We start from the raw sequence: 21,275 nt of genomic DNA, 5'->3' as shown, positions 1-21,275 counted from the left end.
CCCTGAACATATGCTCCCCTATCGAACCTGTATGGTTAACTGCTCTATTCCTCATGCACATCCATGTTTATTGTGGTTTTGTTCACAATACCAAAGAGTTGGAAACAACCCAAGTGTCCATCAACAAACAAATGGTTAGAGCAGCTCTGGTATATTAACACAATGGAATACTACGCTGCATTGAAAAACAAGGAACTCATGCAATATTATCCAAAATGGGTGACCCTGGAGGACATTATGCTGAGTGAAATCTGTCACAAAAGGACAAATATTGCACAGGGCCACTGTTATAAAATGGGACTGACATCAGGGTTGAAGGAAGAATGAGAAAGGGGATAAATAATATATACTGCATTGAAACAGACTGAGGGAGAGAACTGTTTAAAAGGGATATATGATTGGGTATTATTGTCATGTCATGAGTCCAGAATGAAGGCTGCACAGTGGAGTAGACTTGGGTGGAGGGATTGCATAACAATGAAAGAGTTTATATTTTACTTTTCAAGAAGAGTGAATTTGGGGGGAGGGTGGACAGGAGAAAAGTGCAACAATGAATGAATGGAAACCCTAAGTCTCTGTAAGCTTTCATTAAAATGAATAATAAAAAATACAAACCCCTCCTTTGTTTTTCGCAGAATCTGGAAGAAAAAAATTATGATTGGGGGAAAAAAAGCAGTTCTTCCTCTCTGGTGTTACTGTTCATCTTACAGGTCTATTGCTTGGGAGAAAGTTGAGATGATGATTTCAGTTGCAGGCCTGATGGGTTGCGAAAGGCCAGTCTTGAGGTTCCACTAGTCTACTAGAGCAGCAGGTCTGGTGGGTTTTTATGATTTTGAGTTGTTGGGCTGATTTAAAAAACAACAACAAAAAAAAAACCACAAAAAAATACCAAAACCAAACTATGTCTCCTTGGTTTTGTTGTTCTGGGTCCCTCTCTTCCCTTCTGAATTCCTATGATTTCCAGCTCCGCCTTGACCTGCCAGGCCTCTGTGTCACATTTACTTGTGGGGTGGGGGATGCCTGAAGCACCTGCTGCAGAAGGTCAAGGACTGCAGCCTTCAATGTGGAATGAGGCTCAGTATCAAGACGACAAAGATTCTCACCACTGAGCCAATTGCAGCATCAGGATGGATGGTGAAGAGACTGAGACTGTTCACAGCTTTAGTTTGCTTGGCTCCACAATCAATACTCTTAGCACCAGCAACCAGGAAATTAAAAGATGCATTGCAATAGCAAAGTCTGCAGTTAGGGACCTCTCCAAAGTACTGAAGAGCAATGGTACCAGTCTGGAGACGAAGGTGCATCTGATACAGGCCATGGTCTTTGCAATCACTTGCTAAGTGTCAGAGAGCTGGACAATGACTAGGAAGGATAGAAGAATTGATGCCTTTGAGCTGTGGTGTTGGACAAGAGTATTGAATATATGGACTGCTAAGAAAACGAACAGGTTCATCCTGGAGAGGGTTAAACCAGGGAGCTCCTTGGAGGCAAGGATTCTGAGGCTTTATCTGACATACCTTGGACATGCTGCAAGGAGGGACCAGTCCTTGGAGAAGGACATCATGCTTGGGAAGGTGGAGAGACAGCACAGAAGAGGAAGACCCTCTATGAGGTGGATATATTCGATGACTGGGGTAATTGGGGTGGGTGTGTCGGAGACAATGAGATTGGCACAGGATAGAGCAGGGTTTAGAGCTGTTGTACATAGGGTTGCTATGAGTTACAGGTGACTCGACACTACATAACAACGTCCCCTTGGAGGATAGGATTTTGGAAGTTCCATCTCACATACTTTGGACACATGGCCAGGAAGGACCAGTCCTTAGAGAAGGACATCATGCTTAGAAGGGTGGAGGGACAGTGCAAGAGGAAGACCCTGGATGAGATGGATTGACACAGTAACTGGAGTAATGGGGTAGGTGTGTCAGGAACAGTGAAAGTGGCTTGATAGGGGAGGGTTCAGAGCTATTGTACATAGGGTTGCTACAAGTTGCAGGTGACTTGATGGCACATAACAAATAATTATATTCCCTTTCTCAATGCTTTGTTGTTGTTGTTGTGTGCCATTAAGTCAGACCAACTCATAGCTGACCCTTCAGTAGGTTTTCAGAGGCAATGAATCACAAAGGAGGAAATTTCCCATCTTCCCATGGAGAAGCTAGTGGATTTGAACTACATTCCTATGGAACTGCAGCGCAGCTTCTTGCCCTTAGGCCAACAGAGCCTCTGATTTTGAGTTTTGTTCCACATTTCTCCCCCACTTTATCAACTGTTCCTTTGGGCCAACAATCTTTTCCTTTACTATTCTCTGCTGCACTGCCAACACAAAGGCACATGGTTTGAATCCACCAGCTGCTCCATGGGAGAATGATGGGCATTCTCCTTCCATGACACTAACTATCTCAGAAAACTCTCCCGAGTGAGCTATGAGTCGAATCCACCTTGATAGCACTTAACATTCATTGTTATAGACCAAGAGAGATCAGAAGTTCCACCTCCGAGTCAATCAGTAGCTTGAAGACCTGGATCATTTCATTCACACATGTGGCAGGGTCTGAGTGTGGAGAGATGTGAAAGCCACATTTGAGGAGCTCAGAGGCCTTGGGGAGGCATAGATAAGTTGTGAGAGTGGCAGTCTCTTTAGGATCTTCTTAGGGAGGTCAAAACAGAAACAAACAAAAATTGCCTCTTTGCCATCCAGCCAGTTCTGATTCACGAGACCCCCTGTGTGATGTAGCAGACCTGCTTTCATACTGCGCTGCTGCTGCTGCTTCCAACCACCACCTTTTACTTTAGCCAGATGAAGGCAAGCCAGATCTTAGGGCACACAAAGCAGCCCAGAACAGGGCCAGACTTTGCTGCTGCTCCTGGTAGGGGAGCTGCAAGAGAGTCTACTGGTTTGATTCCAGACAAAAGCAGCAACATGCTGTAGGGGCAGGTCACCACTCTTGGTTCACCCCATCCAGGGGTTTGAGGAGCCTACACACATCATTCTTACCCTCGTGCATGGGCAACCTTCTGCCTGAATGCCCCAGGGGCTGGCACACACAGCAACAGGCTTAGCTAAGAAATGTAGGGACATCCAGGCCCCTCAAACTCTTGAGAGGATGGCTCGTACGCCCTGAGGGCACACTCTGCTCCTGCTATGCAAGGTGGTTTCACTCTGCTCTTAGAAAAATGGGACCAGGGCATGTGATATGACATTCACAAAGTGTCCAGGGACAGCTGGGAGGGTTCATGCTTTGTACTCTGGCAGCCTCAATTGGGCCTGGACTCTTGCACCCCCTGGTGGCTGACAGGAGCGAAGAAAGTATATTAATTATACTGCCCGCTCTGAAAATGTGCTTGAAGGGGCCAAGAGCTAACATAAGTCCAGGAAGGTGCAAGGCACTCCATGGGGCCTTGGGTAATGATGTTTGAAAATCCCACGGCCCTGAGCACATCTGAAGTCGCTTGAGCAGGGCTTACAGAGGGCAGTGCATGCTGAAATAAACGACTGCATGGCTGGCCGAGGGAGTGGACTGATGGAAAGAGAACGCCCTCCAATGACCGACGAGGGCAGTACAACACTTAAGATTTAAAAAAAAAAAGGGGGGGCTACGTGAAGCTCTACACCCCTCCTCCCAGAGAGGCAAACATCGGGAGTGGAATGGGGGACACAGGAAGGGCCTGCTTTTTAGTGCTAGGTGGGCTTCTTTTTTAGTTACCTTATCTCCTGGACCATGTCAAGTCCTTAGGTTCCACTGCAGCCCCAGGGCCAACTAGGGGGGGCCGAGGGATGTCCCTGGTCCTTGCCATCCCTCTCCCCCAGGCACTCCTCAACACCAAGCTGAGGGAGCCTGCAGTGCAGTGGATCTAGGATCAATGTTGCCACACCCTAAACATTATTCTGTTCCTGGTCTCTTTTACAAAAACAAAGGATTCTGGGCCTAAAATCCTGGCAAACGGCCAAAGATTCTTCCTCAGTCAACCACAGAAATTAAGTCAAATTTCTGCAAAAATGGTAATTTATGGGCTCATAAAAGCAACTGGCCAGTATCAGGTACAGTTGGATCCAGGGACCCATAACATATTCGCAGGAAGCTTGCCCCTAATTCTCCAGCCAATCAAATCCTTCTTATACTTGTTCAGTCCTGTGGGGGAAAAAATGATGCCAGTCTCATGCTTCTTGAATGTTCAAGTAAAGACCTCCTGTCCTAAGACTGTATCGAGAACCAATCACCGTGTCCTGAAATGTTGAGAGCTGAATGGCCAGGTCCACGTCCACCTTGAAGTTAGTGTGGCTTCAGCACATGGTCAGAGCACCTTGGCTCATGGCAGAATGAAGATGTCCACCACAGCTGACAGAGGTGAGCCCAGGAAATACAGGGAGGAACCAGAGAAGGCCGGTGCCAGGCTCGACATCACAGTGCCACCACAGAGCTTGGGACCCCACAGGCACAGGTCTGCTCTTTCTGCATGAGGAAAACGCCTGCTTGATGAGGCTGTGAGGACGGAAGGCACAGTGTACAGCACAGAGGGAAGTGGACCAGTCACAGGGATTAAAGAGTTCAGTAGCAGCAGAACCGGTCTCGGACAGAAAGAAGTAGGAACGTTCATCCGAGCCGATGCTGCACTGGAGAGCCACAGCTGTGGGTTGGATGGAGGAGCAAGGGGACAGGATCAGTGAGGTCTGAGAGGCAGAACCAGAGTCCTTTGTCTAGGGGCACTGAGGAGACCTGGAGGAGTCCCTGGCAGACCTGGGACTGGAGCTTCATTTCATAAGGCTCCAGTTAGGGCTAGTGTGAGGAGATAAACTCAAAGGTCCAGGTGCAAATCTGAGCACTTGCAGCCATGAGCAAGGACCCTGAGCTGGCTGTCTTCTCTCTCTGAGTTTCAGTTTCCTCTTGAGTAAAAAGGTAAATCAGTCAAATGGACAAATACAACGAGCCCTCACTGTGAACAGGTAGGTGAGAGCCAAGGCCCACAGAAGCTGAGACTTGATCCCAGGACCTAGCCCCACGAAAGCTGCAGATGATGTTGAGGGGGCAGGCAGCCAGAAAGGCAGGAAGGCTCTGAGTTGGGGGAGCCGAGAAGCAATTCTGGGGAGTTGTAAAGGGGAAAGTGGAAAAGAGGAGAGAGCTGGATGATAGGTACAGTCACAGGCGCTGTGAAGGAGGTAGAGAAGACAGCAGGACTGGCTCACTGGTACAAAGCCACAGCTGATGTCCTTGAAGATCAAGAGTGGTGAAGCCCGATCAGAAAACTAACCAGAGTCTGTGGAGCATAGTGCAGGCCTGGTAATCTGGTGATGGGGGGGGGGGTCTCCTGGATGCCACTAGACCCACCCCTTCCCTTGACCTGGAAGGATGCTTCCCCACCCCTATCCTAGAGGTAAGCCTAGCATACAGCAAGTGCTCATTAAGTGCTCACTTACTAACTGGGATGCTCACTACATTCCACGGAAGGAGTGAGGTTTGTTAAAAATGATCACTAACTGAAAACTCCTTGGGCTCTTCCAGGCTACAGCTTTGAAAGGCTGGGAATGAGGGGCGGCCTCAGCCCACGCTTCCCTCTCATCCTTTCCGAGCACCACTGGATGGCAGAGAGGACAATCACAGCATCTGAGGCAGGGCCCCTCTATCTTGCCAGTATCTTGCCTTCACAGGCAGACGACCAGAACCAGCACTGCACCTTCCACACAAGGTCGACCACACGCACTTCCCAGCACCCAGGCCGCGGTGCTGAGCTTGGTGCATGACCGGCTCTGACAACAGCAAATGTGACACAATCTGAGGCGAGGTCAGTACATGTGCACTAGAGCCACCCTCTTGGTGGCTGGCTTCCACCAGAAGTACTGGCTAGCCTGAAGGAGGCCTTGTGGGAAAACTGAAGCCACCACTGCAGCTGACAGCTCAGGGCCCAAGCCAGGCAGCTCCAGTAGCAGCATATGGATGACCTGGTGAGAACTGTCCAGAGGAGCTGGCCTATACCGCCCACACGAGAGCCCAAGAAATCACCAGCACTCTCAATCACTACAATCAGGCCCTTTCTGTCCTGAAGCAACAGCTGACTGTACACAGCGACCCACATCACTCCACATCATGCCCTCTCGGCCACGTGGTGAGCGGCTCTCACAGAGAAAAGTGCATCTACAGAGGAGGTGATGGCTCGGAGTTCACACGTGGTTCACACAGTGGTGGCAAGAGCTTCAAGTACAGCCTGAATGCTCCTTAGTAAGGACGGCAGGATTTCTCATATTGTCTTGTTATCAGGAGGGAACTGTCCCTGGAGAAGGGCACCAAGCGCAGTCCAGCAGGTCAGTGGAAAGCAGACAGACTCTCAATGAGGGTTTGATTCAGTGGCTGCCACATGGGACCCAATAGAACAGTAACCGAGGACAGTGCAGGACTGAATGGCTCTGTTCTGCTGTACATGGGTCACCATGAGCTAGAATTGACTCAATCGCATCTAAGAACCACATACCCGTGGGGTGTAATCCTGTTTGGAGAAAGGCTGGGCCACTATTCAATCTAATCACCGCTGAGCTATGATATGAGACCCAGAGGCAGACAGAAACTGGGCTTTCCACAAGCCAAGACACCAAGGAGCTCCAGAGCGACCAACGAGGAAGGAACCCACGTGGCTAAGATCGTGATTTGGACTGTCAGCCTCAACAAGTGTGAACCAGTACACATCTGCTCTTTCAAACCACACCCTCCCCATATGCGTGTTTTGGCAGCACTGGGAGACCAAGACCACGGGCATACACTGTGCCAGGTTTTGAGGACTGTAGGCGTGTCCAACGTCCCTGTATGCAACACCGGGGAAAGTGGGCTCCCCTCTCAGTCCTAGTGGGGACCTTGAATCAGGACAGGCCTGCGGACAAGAGTGAGGTGTGGGTTAGGGGGTAGGGAGATAGACTGAGAATGTCCCGAAACATAGAGGACACAGAGCAGGCTACTGGGTTACAGATGTCCCCACCATCTCCTGTGATAACAGCACATCCCCAAGGAGAGCCCAAGCCTGAGTGATCATATGAGCAAAGACATTGGTGAAAGGTTAGTCCAGAGCAGGCGAGGCCCCAGCCCTCCTTCAGCACTGACCTGGTCGGGGAGGCCAGGCACGTCTAGTCTCTTCTGGAATCTGGCTGAGAGGGTGGGGGTGGCTCCTTGGGGCTGGAACAAAACACGGCAGCACCCATCAGCAAACTCCGTGCCCAATCTTGTGGACACCCACAGAGGAGCTAAGGGAGGCACCGAGCTGCTGCCAAAGCTGCCAGGACACACATCACACGTCTGCAGAATCAGGTCCCAAGAGGAAACTGATGGCACGGAGGGACCATGAGTGACAGGGCCTGCTGTGCTGGTCCTGGTGCAGCTAGTTTTATGCCTTTTGCTGTCACAGGCCCTTCCTACAGAGCTGCCCGAAGCCACACCTCTGGTAAATATGTTCCCTTCCAGAAAGGATGCTCACACCCTTTATACTGTGGATGTTTTTGTGGAGGCAGAGAACAAGTAGGTCAGGACCCAGTGCCATCCAGCAGGCACACTCCCCGGTGAGCTCACGGCCATCTGTGCCAGCCAGTGTGCCTGGAAGCGTGTGTGCACTCAGATGCACGTTTATTAGGTCATGGTGAACAGAAGAGCTGCTTTTCCAGAATCCTTCTCTGCAGAGTAGGAGGCCTGGGGGTGCCTTGGTTTGCAGCTGCCAAGACCCAGAGTGTAGCAACCTCCACCCGAGTTGAAAGCAGAGTGGTCTCATTGCACTTGTGGCCGTACCCCTCCAGACCCATCCTTGTCTTCCTGACCCACCCACATTCCTCCAACATATTCAGTTCATCTGGCCCAAGGGCCTAGAGGCCTTCCGTTTTCCAGTGCCCAGAGCCCTGCTGCCACCAGCTCCCTGTCCCTGTCGTCCAAGCGTCAACTATTTCTCAGAAGTCCCAACCCCAAATTCCACCTTCTTCTGCAGCAACTACAGTGCTCTCAATGGTCACATGTTTACCGGATGTCATGCTTCCCCACCCCAACCGTGCTGTTTCAGCCCTACGGGTTCCCAGGGCCCATCGAGGGCTCAGTACAAGGCAGAGCTCAGTTCTCTCCTGTGACAGGTACCAAAGGACAAGTGGAAATGGGAAAGGGCAGCTCCTGGGTGATGGTCCTCACAGCACAGTGGCAGTGGCAGCAGGCGCCAGGGACTACCTGTGGCCCTGGGCAGCAGAGGCGTTCATGTGGTCCCGGATGCTGATAGCCTGTCTGAGCAGCCCCTCGACGCTGCGGAAGTAGACACTGCTGTCCACAAGGTTCTTCACTGCGCTGAAACAGGAGGCCAGCTGGGGTTAGGTGGGGTGAAGCTCCCAACACCCCCTGGGGTTCCACAGGGTGCAAACACCTAATCCTGAGCAGCAGACACCCTGTGAGCTGGGGCTTTACCCCCACATACTCAGAAAGCATCCTTCCAGTAGACTGTGAGGGTAGTCTCAGCCTTTGCCTCCCTGGACATGCAGCTTTATGGACCCTGTTAAGGGTCCATATTTTGGCAAAAAGCTCACCAATAAGCTAACTCTTAACTATTTAATGCTGACCATGAAATTTTAAGACCTCTTATTTTTAACCACTTGGCAAATTTAAAATGTTCTCACACTAAAGAAATGGCTCCCAGTCCAGTTCAGCACTGTCCAATTGACCGCTTCTCCATCAAGTACATTTTGGCTACACTGCCTACTCAGAGGAGACCTAAGCTTTTGAAATATAGCTTATATAAGGAAGAAACAAAATCTTTTCTTTTATTTAAATAAAATTAAGGGTCTTTTGTTCATAGGGTCATTATGAATCATCTACGACTCGACGGCACCTAACAACAATAACAACGAGAACATAGAGAGAGCTCTGTTGGCTTAGTGGACAGAAAGTTATGCTACCAAGCCCAAGGTGAGTGATTTTAATCTGTGGCCCTCAGGCCTGGTTCAAACTGTTGTGTTGTTTTTTTTTTTCAAACATTCTTCTAGATGGTATAGCACTGGTCTGTGCATTGCTGTACAGAGGGAACTTGTAGGTGCTGTGATGCTGAACACTGTGACACTGATGTGCCAAATGTGATAATGGTAATCCATGGTGGACAGTGTTTGTGGAGCTTCCTGATTAAAACAAGCTTGGAAGCAGGAGTGGCATCCATTTCCAAAATGGCTTGTCTCCAGAAACTCTACGAACAGTATTCAGGTCTTTCATTCATAGGGTCGCTACGACTCCATGGCACCTGCTCCTGCCCTATCTCTAGAGACGCCAACAACTTTCTTTAACCTCCCATCTTGCTTTCGAGCTTGAAGGGACCAGGGCTAGGGGTGGCAGAATACCCATCCTTGCCCAAAGCACCAGGTCTTCTTACCTAGGACCCTTTAGCATCTCATCAAACACAAAAGGCAAATGAAGCTAAACCTGAACGACAAGAGCTACCAGGGTAGTGTTCTCCCTCCCATGGAAAAATCCCTTCACGGACAGGCTTCTGTGAAGGCAAACAGCACCTCACAACACAGCCAGCCAACTCAGGGTTCTGAAGAGTTTGTCCCAGGTTTACAGGACAGCCCTGTGGTCACAAAAAAGAAACTCCAGGGCATGGTGAGATAATCCCTGGGTGTGACGGGGAGGCCCTGGTAGCTCAGGGAGGCTGAGCACTCACCTGCAAGCATACTCCACTGTGTAGATGGCCCCTTGGCTCTGCTCCTCCCACCGCTGCATGTCAGCCTGCAGGGAGGAGGTGTGACAAGAGGGGTCACTGATGGAGGGGAAACACTGTGGTCAGAGAGCCCTCCAGCCCAGATCTTCCTCTGAAGCTCCCCTCCCTCACCATCTAGGTCTTCTGTGCCTTCCTTCTGCCTGTCCCATCTCCTTTTCAACTCACAGGTCTGTTTCCACAGGGCAACCTGGCTTGACCAGGGTTCCCCTTGCAGAAGACCTAACTGACCGCCATAGTCCATGCTCTGCGCAAAGAGCGGCTCTCCTGTCCTGGCTTCAGTGGTGTATGGGAGGGGTCCATGATGAGGAGGGGTCCACGGTGGGTGGGAGCTCACCTTGTGCTGGGCCAGCTCAGGCAGGGAGCGACGCACATGCTCCTGCAGCCGGTACAGGGCCACCGACGGCTCGTTGGCCAGCACGTACACGCTCTCGGTGAATTTGTCTGTGACTATGTCCAAGTCCCGAGGACAGCCAAGCAGGGACGGGGCAAACAAGAGGACAAAGTATCAGAACCACACTTACCAACTTGTGTACCAGCCAGAGGGGAGCAGAGAGTGAGGCACCACCGACCAGCTGGGTCACCACAGCCCTGGTAGTTGACTGGCGCCCTTCTAGGAGCTCGAGACCAAGACCTCAACCAGGAGGTCAACGTTTCCAGTGAACCTGAATCCTTCCCCTCCCAAACCCACGTGAAATGGACACACTAGTGCAATGGACACACTAGTGCCTCTGTTTCCTCAAGCTCTGCTCTTCTCCAGAGGACCTAACATGAACCTAAGATGCCTGTGTACTCACAGCTAGTGGCTCTCAGTCACAGCTGACGACACGAGGGAGCACAGCCCAGTTTCAGCACAGAGCTGTGACCTGCTCTCCCAAGTTCCTCCAGAGGATTTCATCCAAAGTTGCCTTTGCTCACCCTCCTCCCTGACTTGCCACACTCTTGCTGTGCCCTGAACCTTCTGGTAAATTAACACGTTGCCACACACTTAAATTGACTACCGTGCTTAGAAACACAATTTTTTTGGCCGTCATTTGCGGCAACGTGTTAATGATACACAACTCTCATCGCAGGGTCAGCGTCAACAAACCTATCTATCCTCCCAGTTGTCCTCAGCCCTCTCCGCCCCTGCCCTACCTATCCCAACTCTGAGCAGACTGTGCTTGTTGGCAGAAAACAAAATGCAAATTTCACTTCTGCATATGCACCACTTCACTGGTCCAGGCTCTGCCGCCTCCCACCTGGCTGCCAGCCCAGCCTCCTCCCTAGTCTGTTGCTGCTCTTGCCCCAACAGCAAGGTCTCCACACAGAGCAAGGTCCTCCTAACAACACACCAAGTCTGTCACTCCCTTACTTGAACCTCTCTCATGGCTCCCACCAGTCCCATCTTCCTTACTGCCACTCACATGGTCCTACATGTGCAAACACTTCATTTCTGACCTCTTGCCCTCCTCTCGCTCTACCCAGGGCTACAGGGCCTCCTGGCCTCAGACACTGTCAGCATAGAACTTTCTAAGGTATTGGAAATGTCCTATAATCTGCATTGTCCACTAGGGACACAGGTGACTACTGAGCATCTGAAAAGTGACTAAGTGACTGAAGAACTGTATTTTCAGTAATGTGCTTTGTATCTGAGAACTGGAAAATGAATAAGGATGACAAAAGAAAAAGTAATGCCTTTTTTTTTTATTTTATTATATTTGTGTGAGTGTACCATCAAATCAGATCTGACTGGTACAGGAGGAGATTGTCCCTCCTTCCCCGGCAGAGCATCTGGTGGATTCGAACCATGCAGCTCTGGGATTGTAGTTGCTGCTCCTTACCACTAGGCCACCAGAGCTCCCCTAAATTAATGCCTTTGTACTGTGGTGTTAGAGAAGAGTACTGAATATTCCATGGTCTCCCAAAAGAATCAACAGATGTAACTTGGGAGAAGAGGCAGCCAGAATGCTCCTTGAAGGCAAAACAAAAAAGCTTTGTCTCATATACTTTAGCCATGCTGCTAGGAGAGGCTACTCCTTGGAGAAGGGCATCATGCTTGGAAAGGTGAGCGGACAGTGAAGGAGAAGAAGACCCTCGAGTAGGTGGATTGACACAGTGACTGCAGCAATGTGCTTGTGTATGTCAGAGACTGTGAGTATGGCACAGGACAGGACAGGATCCGTATCTGTAGTTCATAGGGTTGCTATGAATCAAACTAACAGCAACCACCAACAGACTTCCAATAATTTAAAACTAAATACTGATCTGTGGCCAGTGGTGACTGTTAGGGAAAATACTTCCAAACTCTTTCTCACGAGCCTTTGTACCTATTGACTCCACTTCTGAAATACCATCCTATCTCTTTCCACACTAGCTCCTCGTCCTCCTCCTAAGTTTCAACTCAAAAGTCACCTCTTTGAAGAGTCCAAGCTGTAGGTTCTTCTTATATGTACTTGAATTATGTGTTTACAAATACATTAAGCTTGGGTTCATCATGGTAGGGGCATGTTAGTCTCAGTTTCCTCATCTGTGAAAAGGTCATAACCACATGCCACACAGTCATGTACAGTTAGAAAACCACAGCTGAGTTTTGTATAGGGAGGAAACTAGGCGTGCTTGAGATCCAAAGGAGGCTGCCTCTTTTGGGGACGTCTGCCTTTCCAGATACATTGCAACTGACAGTCTACAATACTCACCAATCTCTGCAAAACCATCCTGCATACCCAAGTTGTGTGAGTCATTCTCCTCATAGGTCTAAGTCTCTGGGAGGGAGACCTTCCACCAAATCACCAAACCCAAAGGACATAGAGGAGTGAGGGAACTGAACAAAGGAGGGACTGATCACGGAGTTACACAGCAAAGAAAATACGGGGAACAATATTGACTCTGTACTTCTTATAATCAATCGGTCCGTTCTAATCTTAGAAGAATGAATTATTAATATAACTGGTACTCATAGGTATTATCAAAGGAGGCTGCCCAGCGAACTGCTGTGCCCTCAATAAGGCGTATCCTGGCCTTAGACTTCCTTATCTTTGTCTTGAAAATGAGCATACAGCTCTCAGGGCTGCTGCGAAGGAGGGAGGCTAGATATGTATCTGCGCTTCCTAAATAATCGACTAGTGAGACAGAGGCATATAGTTTACAAAATGGTTTGTATTTGGTATGTTATGTCTAAACAAATGTAAATGTACGAAGAGATAAAAAGCAAAACACACAATGACTGGCACGCACATACACACATACCCTTTGACATATCAAGTTAGTGAAATCTCACAACAATCTTAGGTGTAACGGGGACATTACTTCTTCCATTTTACAGAAGACATAATCAAGACGTGAATTCCCAAGGACTGGGATTCCAGGGCAGCTCAATAATGGGCTCCCGCCCTCTCTCCCCGCGGAAGTCCCTCCTGCCTTTCTCAGTTCCTCACCCCGCGAGTTACCCTCATGTGGCCCTCTCCATCCCACGGGGGACCCCACACCACCTTTCTTCCCCTTGAGTTGCATCTCGGGCTCCTCCATAGCCACTGCTGCCGATGGAGTCCACCTCGGGACCGGAACCGGAAGACCGGAGGCGAGAAGGTCTACGTTAGTTTTTTCCCCTGCGGAAACCGGGCTCCGCGCTGCTGGGGTTCCGAGGTTCGTTGACCTGCTTTTCTCGCCGCTCCGTCTCCCGGGACAGGAGAGCAGCTGTGAGTGGGACGGAGCGCCACTAGCACGCTTCAGGTGGGTGAGGAGGGGAGAGAAAATCCTTGAGATTTTAGGAGAAAGCTCAAGCGGAGAGGCAGGAGCCTCTTCCTTTGCAGGGCTGTATTTTCTGGGACAGAGAAGTTGGGGGATCCGCCACACTATCCGCTTCGGGCCCTGAGAACGCATTTGTATGTCAGCTGCAGCTGCCAAGTCCCAGCAATTGTCTCCTGGGATTACAGAGGAGAAATTGTGATGGGAGGGGGCGGTAATGTGTACATGGCTCCTTTAAGTCCCGCAAGCCCTACGTACTTCTTCCTACCCTCCCACCCGAGGAGAGCTTTGCCCACGCCTCCAAAAGGGAAACCTTTTGACTCCTTTTAGTCAAATCTTTGGGCTGAACTTGGCAGGAGAGCGACATCTGGAAAACCTTGAACCCTCCCGCTTACGCTTTCCTAGCTGCTGGGGGCAGGGACGCGCAGGCGCAGCAGTGTTCCTCGGAGGTCTCAGCGGAAGCCACGCCCCTTCCCTCGAGTGTTAAAGGACCAGACCAAGAGCTGAAGCTCGGGTTTTTCCGCACTTTTGGGGGACGGAGGTGCGCAAGCGCAGTGGGGGCGTTATGGGGTGGGGGTAGGGGCCGCGTATCAAGTTGCTCTGTCCCGGCAGAAGAAGCCTAGGCGCTGCGTCTTCAGCCCACAACTCCTATATCAAGTGGAGAAGAAAGTTTCTGAATTGAGCCCCCAAGTTTTGGGGACCCTGGCTTGAGGCGCGGGGGGGCCAGAAGTGACTCGTGAGGAGGTAAGTTGACCTCCTGAATCAGGTAGGGCAAAGTGGATGGGAGTGGAGCCAGTCACCTCTGTGTTGAGCTCTAACTCATTCTGACCTCCCAAAATAACCCCAGTGAGCATTTATTAAACTCTACTGGTCAGTCGTGTCCCCCGATTTCTTGTAGGCCTCATTTTATTATTTACAAAACTAAAGCACAAAGGAATTATGTCATGCATTCAAGTTCTGGAGGTGGTAGGGGGAGGAATTCCAGCCCACAGAGCTCGACTTGAGGAGGAGGTTGAATGTTGGAGGTTTAAAGGAGAAAGGAGACTGGAAAGATGGTGGGTCCAGGTTTTCATGTCCTCGCTCTGCTACATTCTGGCAATTGTGCTGATTGTCAATTTACGTATCTTCACAGTACAATACTAGAAACGCAGGCTGTGTCAGCTTGAGGGCTGTTGATAATTACTGTCATGTTTCTCCTCCGGGTTGGCCTCTAGCTTCCTGCATGGAACCCATCCAGACAGCAGATGACCTCAGCCCGGCCCAGCAGCCCCCTGCCCCAGAACCTGGGGACCTGGAAGAACTCAAGGAAGAGACACCCGATGGCTCAGACACGGTGGTCCTCAGCCTCTTCCCATGCACTCCAGAGCCTGGGAACCCTGAAACGGACACTGGGGTCCCCTCGCCCCAGGGTAGGACCTCTCTTGTATGCTCAGCCCACTGAGATGCATATGCTGATGGGGGGAAGTGAAATGTAGCAACAGAAACAAGATTCGTCTTTGTGGTCTATTCTTTCCAATCCACTCAGCACTCATCCACTCTCATTACCATTGAGTGGGAACCAAGTGATAGCTGACTCTAGCAGGTTTTCAGAGGCTATAAATCACTGCTGGAAGATTTGAACCACCAGAGAGCAGCCACCTTTGAGCAGCACAGCCCCCCCCTTACAGGCTAAATACAGACCTATCAGAGCTCCCTTAATTCCATATAGGGATACTTATTTCATTTCACCTTTTAAAATGGTGGTAAACAACAATGTGAAATTTACGTTCGCCTTCTTAAAAGTGAATAGTTAAGTGGCATCTGGAATGTTCACTGTTATACCACTACCACCACTTTATAGCTCCAGAAAATTCTCATTACCCAAAAAAGAAATGCTATACACATTAGCACTCTGCCTTTTCCCTTCCGCGACCTCAGATAGCGCTAATCCATTTGCTATCCCCGGTTTTGCCTGTTCTGGACATGTCGTGTAAATAGAATCCTACCTTATGTGCCCTCGCTCTGTCTTACAAGGAAACAGAGTCGGAACAACTTAATGGCAAAAGGCTTTGAGCATAATTTCTCACAGTTCAGACATGGCATTGCATGTATTAAAGCTTGATTTTTTTTTTAATGGCTGAATAAGAAACATTGTATGTTTACCTAGTGATAGACTTTAGGCTGTTTCTACATTTGGTAATATAATACTGCTGTGAACATTTGTGTACAAAGATTTTTTTGTGGAGACCTTTTTTTTTTACTGCATTAGGAAGACTAGAATTGCCGGGTCATATGGTAGTCTTATGTTTAGCTTTCTGAGGAGTTGAGAATTTGAGTGGAGTCCTTGAATATGTCTGATTCACTCCACCCCAGGGCCTTTGCACTTGCTGTTCTGGCTGCCTTGGAAACTCTTCCCTTTTCATGTGCCTGGCTTTTTTCTTACCCTCTTCTCAGTTGGTATCCTCTCCTCAAAGACAAAGCTTCCTCACATACTTTGGGCATGTTGTTAGGAGAGGCTATTCCTTGCAGAGGGACATCCTGCTTGGAAAGGTGGAGGGTTGGCAAAAGAGAGGGAGACCCTCAACCAGATGGACTGATACAGGGACTGCAGAAGTGGGCTCAAATGGATCCATGATGATGACGATGGCACAGGACAGGGCAGGGTCGAGATCTGTTGTTCACAGGGTCACTATGAGTCATACTGGGCTCAGTAGCACCCAACAACAACAGTAAACCTCAGAGATGCATTTCTTGAAAACCTCACATAAAATAGAATCCCCTTCTGCCTGGCAGCCCTTCTGCCACCTTGTGCCTGTTTCTCCTTTTGTTTGAGCACTGTTTCAGCTTTTAGGTTTTTTCCTGTTTCTCTGACTCCTTTGCCCATGGCTCCCTGGAAGGAGGACCTCTGACTTGTTTGTCTGGCACATGGCTTGGCCCCGAGGAGAAAATGACCCCTGGTTATCTGAGATGGGGGTGGGTGAATAGTGGGGTCTTAAGCACAGTCTTAAGAACTCCAAACTCTCAGGGTTTTCCTCAAAGACACACGGAGAGGACGCTGACACCACTCCTCTTGCCCAGCAGGCAGCTCTCTGAAGCACTCCACGACCCTCACCAACCGGCAACGCGGGAACGAGGTCTCAGCCCTGCCGGCCACTCTGGACTGTGAGTGGGGCCCAAGGTCCCCGGGGTCAGTTACAGACAGGGTTGAGAGGAACCCTTTTGGACAGGGGTAAACGGAGACCCAGGGAGGGATGGGACAAGTGAGAACGTCCTGTGACTCTTCAGTGGGTTTTCTTCCTCTCTCTGGCCTCCAGCCCTGTCCATTCACCAGCTCGCAGCCCAGGGGGAGCTGAGCCAACTGAAGGAACACTTGAGGAAAGGTGTGTCCACACGCATGTGCTGGTATGTTCAGTGTGTGATGATGCACTGAGGTCTGTCTGCACACCTGGGCTGTGTTCACACGTTTGCTGTGTGTCCACCTCTGGATACAGGGATGACCTCTGTGTCAGTGTGTTCCTGGGTGTGTTCACATGTGCGAGATGGAGCTTCTATCTACATGTCTCCCTCCGTCCCTCTCTCCTTCCATGGTCTCTGTGTCTGAGCCCAGCCCCTGCCTTTTCCTGTAGGGGACAACCTAGTCAACAAGCCAGATGAGCGGGGCTTCACCCCCCTCATCTGGGCCTCGGCCTTTGGTGAGATTGAAACCGTCCGATTCTTGCTCGAGTGGGTAGGTCTACATGCAGCTGGGGATCCCGGAGACCTGTGGGCGGGCAGGGCAGGGGTTGGGGCTATCAGCTCCATCTGCTGGGGTTGTCGGGGGTATCCCCCTGGATCCCTGAGATGCCATGTAGCCCCTTTTCTCACCACCTTTATACTCTCTACCCCTCCACCCCCCCTTCTTATCACCCTGTGCCCTCAGGGGGCTGACCCACACATCTTGGCCAAGGAGCGGGAGAGCGCCCTGTCACTGGCCAGCACTGGTGGCTACACTGATATTGTGGGACTGCTCCTGGAGCGAGACGTGGACATCAACATCTATGACTGGGTGAGGGGCCACCCTGCCTTCTGTCCGAGATTCCTGCCCACTACCTGCCCACCTTGCTGCTCTGGCTTCTACCTCACTGGTCCAGGGCTCCACGACTGAGCATCTACTTGGGCCCAGCCCTGCAGTGGGAGCAAGACAAACTTGACCTTGAGCTCCCAGTTGAGAGGGAGACGCAGTAACAGGCAGCTCTGTTAGAGTTGATGGCATTGGGATGGGCAGGGCGCAGGCAGCTGCTGGCTCTCAGAGGCGCTCATCTGGTGATGGAGGTCAGGGATGGCTTCCTGCAGGTAGATATGTCTGTTCTGAGCCCTGAGAGAAGAGACAAGACGGCTGGCTGACAAGCAGGGATGAACTATGGTAGCTTAGAGACCAGAGTGTATGGGGCATCCTGGGAAACAAAGGCTCATCTTCTCCCCACTGCCCCCAGAATGGAGGGACCCCTCTGCTGTATGCCGTTCGGGGGAACCACGTGAAGTGTGTGGAAGCCTTGCTGGGTGAGTGAGCCCAGAGCTAAGGGCAGGGGGGTTGGAAGTGCCACAGCTCCACTCAAACTGGCTTGGGTGAAAGGAGGTTGGAGATGGCAGGGTTGGGGGACGTCTAGTCAATGGGGCTGAGCTCAGTCCGTGGTGACAGGGGGATCACTGGACTTCTGCATTCTGGGCTTCTCGCCCGAGTGCATCCTCATCTGGCACCCCTTAGGCCCTAATCACGTATTTTTCCAGTCCTCCGGTCTAGTGCCCCACCAGTCCTCCCTGTTGCTGTCATGGAGTTGGAACCTACTCAGAGCTCACTCCAGTGGGCTTTTAGAGGCAGTTAATTACATGCAGAGTGTCTGTCCTTTTCTCACAGGGCAGCTGGTGGATTTGAACCACCCAGCCTCTAATCAGTTACTTTTCCAGTCCTCCGATCTAGTGCCCATCAGTCCTCCCTGACTCCCCAGTATGACCTATTCCTGTGGCTGACCCTCCCCCAGTGCTGTCATCCCCCCCCAGCCCCTCTATACTCCCACCCGTCTCTGGCCCCCCGCAACCTTCCTCCATCTGTCCCTGCTCTGATTCCAGCCCGAGGAGCTGACCTAACCACAGAGGCTGACTCTGGGTACACCCCGATGGACCTGGCCGTGGCCCTAGGGTATCGAAAAGGTTAGTTGGAGACATGTGCAGCTGTGATGGGATGCTGTAGATGGGTGACCACAGAGAGGTACGTCAGACGCCCCACCTAGGCATTCAGAGCAAGCCATGTCAGCAAGCATTGAGTGCTTGCTGTGTATTGGAACCCACAGGCCTGAGTAGGTTGAGGAAGAGAGGTAGGTGATGGGGGACATACAGCCAACAAGAAGGCCTGGCTTAGCCAGATTCAGGTAGATGGGGGCTCTCTGCATCCCAAGCAGGAGTTAGCCAAGAAAAGTGATGACCGTGGTTCCAGCAGGAAGAAAGCCCAGGAAAGGCCTAGAGAGTGAAATGCTTTTTCTGTTGAGGTGTTTTATTCCAGTCGGGGAGAAACTATCGCCACAGCCCTCTGATTTTTCATAAAGGTCACAGCGTGCCAATTAGGTTTGCCATGAAATACCCGTGTAGTTCTGGAGACAGTCCAAGAATGAGCTCATTCTTACAAGCCAGGTGGTACCTGAGCCTCAGCAACTGGTGTTCACGCTCACAGCCGTCCCCTTCTCCACTCCCATCCCTGTCTCCAGTGCAACAGGTGATCGAGAACCACATCCTCAAGCTCTTCCAGAGCAACCTCGTGCCCGCCGACCCCGAGTGAAGGCTGCCACAGGGACTCAGACACTCAGGGATCAGAAGAGTCGACCCAGAGCTGGGGCAACCCAGAACTGGCTTCAGAGGCAGCTCCTGCTTCCCAGTCACGGGGAGACGCTCGGGGCAGTGGTGGGAAGGAACTGTCCCGAGAGGAACCAATAAAACTTCTGTGCAGAACTCCAGACACACCACTCTGCTTCCCTGAGGGCTTCCCCTGGAGAAGGCAGCCTCACACCTTCTCCCCCAGAACCCGCAGGTGGTAGATGACCACACGGCCAAAAAAGTCAGCCATGTCTTCGAAGGTCACCTTTAGCCGGTCCACCTCAGTGGCTGGTACAGGGAAGGTGTAAGAACAGGCAGTCAAGGGAAACATGGATCTCCCAGTTGCCCACCTCCCTCCCAACTCAGGGCTGAGCTGAGGCACCACCACCATGATGAGCTCTTGGGGCCCCCCCTTAACCTCACAAAGAGCAGGCTTCCATTGGCCCCACTTCACAGAGGAAGCAGTGTAAACCTAGCCCCCTGCGGGGTTCTCTCCCATGTCTGGGTGGGTTTTCATCTCTTATAGGATATCTGAAGGGAGTTGTTGTCCGCAGGATAAAAGTCCACAATCCTGCAAAGGCCTTCACTCCCCTTTGAGCCTGCAGCAGAGAAGAGGAGACTGTAAAGAAGGGGAGACACAACTCACCCACCTGCGCCCCCCTCCTGTGTCCAAGGATCTCCCAGTACCTTCCAGGCGGCCCCTGTGACTTGAAAAGCCCCCCTGGAACTGGATCTGCAGCTGGGAGATGCGGACGCACTGGGGAAACTCAAGCATCACCCACTGGCATGGGCCCTAGAAGCAGATTGGAAAACTGAGATCCATACTACCCTATATGAACTACTGTTTTTATTACGTACTTTTGAGACAGAATAGACTCATAGTTGACCCTCCAGCAGGTTTCACTTGGGAAAAGACTGCCCATCTTTCTCCCACGGAGCACCTGGTGGAGTGAACCCCCTGCCTTTAAGTTGGCAATATGACTCATTACCACTAGGCGAGAACTTTCTCTGTGTAAGCTAGCGAGACCCATGTCTCACCCACCAAATCTACCTGAACAGTGGACACTGGGGCACTAGGAGTTCTCTAGGCACCCAGGGTCTGATTCAGACTGGGGTTTAGGAAGCCACCTTACCTGGTCCGAGTTCCAGCAGGTCTCTTCGTCCTGGTCGAAAAGGTGCTTTTTCCCAAACTGCCTGGTGTTACGATGCAGCACAGAGCTGACCCTGAAGGCACCAGGGTCAGAGAAGAATAGAGTCACACTCTAGATCCCTAACACCCCCCCACATACCCCCCCCCCCGTCTCCCAGGTCTCCCCACATGGGGGGTGGGCCTCGCTCAAGACTCACCTGCTCACGGTTTCCGGACAGACCAAAGAGTGGGTCATCGTGACTCCACCAGGCTACGCAGGGCTCAGACCGCCAAGCGCTCAGCTGTGGTCCGGGGCCAGACTCCCTCCCGCTCCCCGCAGGTCCTAAAGGTCGCTTTTATCATCCAGTAGCCAGAAAAACTGGGTGACTCAGAAACAGCAGGCCTTTCAAGCTGGTGCAAAAAAACCCGGAAAACCCAGGTTTCCACTGGCTTCCGAGATTTCCCCTTCTTCCGGAGCCTCAGTTTACTTGCACGCAGCGCCGGAATTCAAAGGCTGCAACCCGGAACCGCGTGGAAGCAGCACCGGCGTCGCGAGACGCACGGCCCCGCCCACTTAGTGCCTTGGAGGCGGGGCCTGGTATTATCCTGCCCCTCGCTGTCCGCCTCTTAAAGGGCTACTGACTAGTTGTCCCTGGAGCTGAAAAAGGAAAAAAAGACGTCAAATCCCGAAAGCAATTGAGTTCCCACTACGTGCGACGCGAGGCAGACGGCAAGGGTTCCTCTGAATCCATTCCCAAGTCACTAATGTAGCCTGCAATCTCCTATACTTCGCAGCCGCACGGTGTTGGAGTACAAAGAGTCTTCATTGACCCCTCTTGTTTCATGGTGACAGGGGAGACCGAACCTCCAAATCTGTCTTCCCACA

The 21,275-nt window shown here is 51.2% G+C and overlaps 3 protein-coding genes across 5 annotated transcripts; 1 reads left to right on the top strand and 2 right to left on the bottom strand.

Moving 5' to 3' along the window:
• Positions 1–8,123: 8,123 nt before the first annotated feature.
• Positions 8,124–13,227, bottom strand: MEF2BNB (MEF2B neighbor). The gene is made up of 4 exons (XM_006885866.1): positions 13,182–13,227; positions 10,049–10,161; positions 9,658–9,722; positions 8,124–8,297 (listed from the first exon to the last, which is right to left on the bottom strand). The coding sequence occupies exons 1-4, from the start codon at positions 13,216–13,218 to the stop codon at positions 8,180–8,182; spliced, it is 333 nt and encodes a 110-aa protein (XP_006885928.1). The 5' UTR covers positions 13,219–13,227; the 3' UTR covers positions 8,124–8,179.
• Positions 13,228–14,657: 1,430 nt separating this feature from the next.
• RFXANK (regulatory factor X-associated ankyrin-containing protein) lies at positions 14,658–19,314 on the top strand. Of its 3 annotated transcripts, XM_006885863.1 has the most exons (8): positions 14,658–14,846; positions 16,495–16,578; positions 16,731–16,796; positions 17,043–17,143; positions 17,336–17,461; positions 17,889–17,955; positions 18,523–18,603; positions 19,155–19,314. In XM_006885863.1, the coding sequence occupies exons 1-8, from the start codon at positions 14,660–14,662 to the stop codon at positions 19,223–19,225; spliced, it is 783 nt and encodes a 260-aa protein (XP_006885925.1). In that variant the 5' UTR covers positions 14,658–14,659; the 3' UTR covers positions 19,226–19,314. The 3 variants fall into 3 exon arrangements, with proteins under 3 accessions (XP_006885925.1, XP_006885926.1, XP_006885927.1); XM_006885864.1 differs by lacking the exon at positions 16,731–16,796; XM_006885865.1 differs by lacking the exon at positions 16,731–16,796 and having other exon boundaries at positions 14,660–14,846; positions 16,498–16,578; positions 19,155–19,225.
• Positions 19,315–19,447: 133 nt separating this feature from the next.
• On the bottom strand, positions 19,448–20,645 carry NR2C2AP (nuclear receptor 2C2-associated protein). The gene is made up of 5 exons (XM_006885862.1): positions 20,608–20,645; positions 20,394–20,484; positions 19,948–20,053; positions 19,792–19,859; positions 19,448–19,564 (listed from the first exon to the last, which is right to left on the bottom strand). The coding sequence occupies exons 1-5, from the start codon at positions 20,643–20,645 to the stop codon at positions 19,448–19,450; spliced, it is 420 nt and encodes a 139-aa protein (XP_006885924.1).
• Between the last annotated feature and the right edge of the window lie 630 nt (positions 20,646–21,275).

This window comes from Elephantulus edwardii, unplaced genomic scaffold, assembly GCF_000299155.1.
Source record: "Elephantulus edwardii isolate Elephantulus edwardi_28Jun2011 unplaced genomic scaffold, EleEdw1.0 scaffold00045, whole genome shotgun sequence".
Taxonomy (NCBI): Eukaryota; Metazoa; Chordata; class Mammalia; order Macroscelidea; family Macroscelididae; genus Elephantulus; species Elephantulus edwardii.
Note: the sequence above shows the minus strand (reverse complement) of the source record. Positions and strands in the feature narration are given on the sequence as shown.

Excerpts from the sequence above, each read along its gene's own strand:
- NR2C2AP (XM_006885862.1), bottom strand. The coding sequence starts at position 20,645 with ATGACCCACTCTTTGGTCTGTCCGGAAACCGTGAGCAG. Across the intron at positions 20,485-20,607 it reads TGTCCGGAAACCGTGAGCAG|GGTCAGCTCTGTGCTGCATC; the intron begins GTGAGTCTTGAG and ends TGGTGCCTTCAG. Across the intron at positions 19,860-19,947 it reads TCACAGGGGCCGCCTGGAAG|GCTCAAAGGGGAGTGAAGGC; the intron begins GTACTGGGAGAT and ends TCTCTGCTGCAG.
- RFXANK (XM_006885863.1), top strand. The coding sequence starts at position 14,660 with ATGGAACCCATCCAGACAGCAGATGACCTCAGCCCGGCCCAGCAGCCC. Across the intron at positions 14,847-16,494 it reads TGGGGTCCCCTCGCCCCAGG|CAGGCAGCTCTCTGAAGCAC; the intron begins GTAGGACCTCTC and ends CCTCTTGCCCAG. Across the intron at positions 17,144-17,335 it reads TCCGATTCTTGCTCGAGTGG|GGGGCTGACCCACACATCTT; the intron begins GTAGGTCTACAT and ends CTGTGCCCTCAG.
- MEF2BNB (XM_006885866.1), bottom strand. The coding sequence starts at position 13,218 with ATGGAGGAGCCCGAGATGCAACTCAAGGGGAAGAAAG. Across the intron at positions 10,162-13,181 it reads GCAACTCAAGGGGAAGAAAG|TCACAGACAAATTCACCGAG; the intron begins GTGGTGTGGGGT and ends ACTTGGACATAG. Across the intron at positions 8,298-9,657 it reads ACAGTGGAGTATGCTTGCAG|CGCAGTGAAGAACCTTGTGG; the intron begins GTGAGTGCTCAG and ends CTCCTGTTTCAG.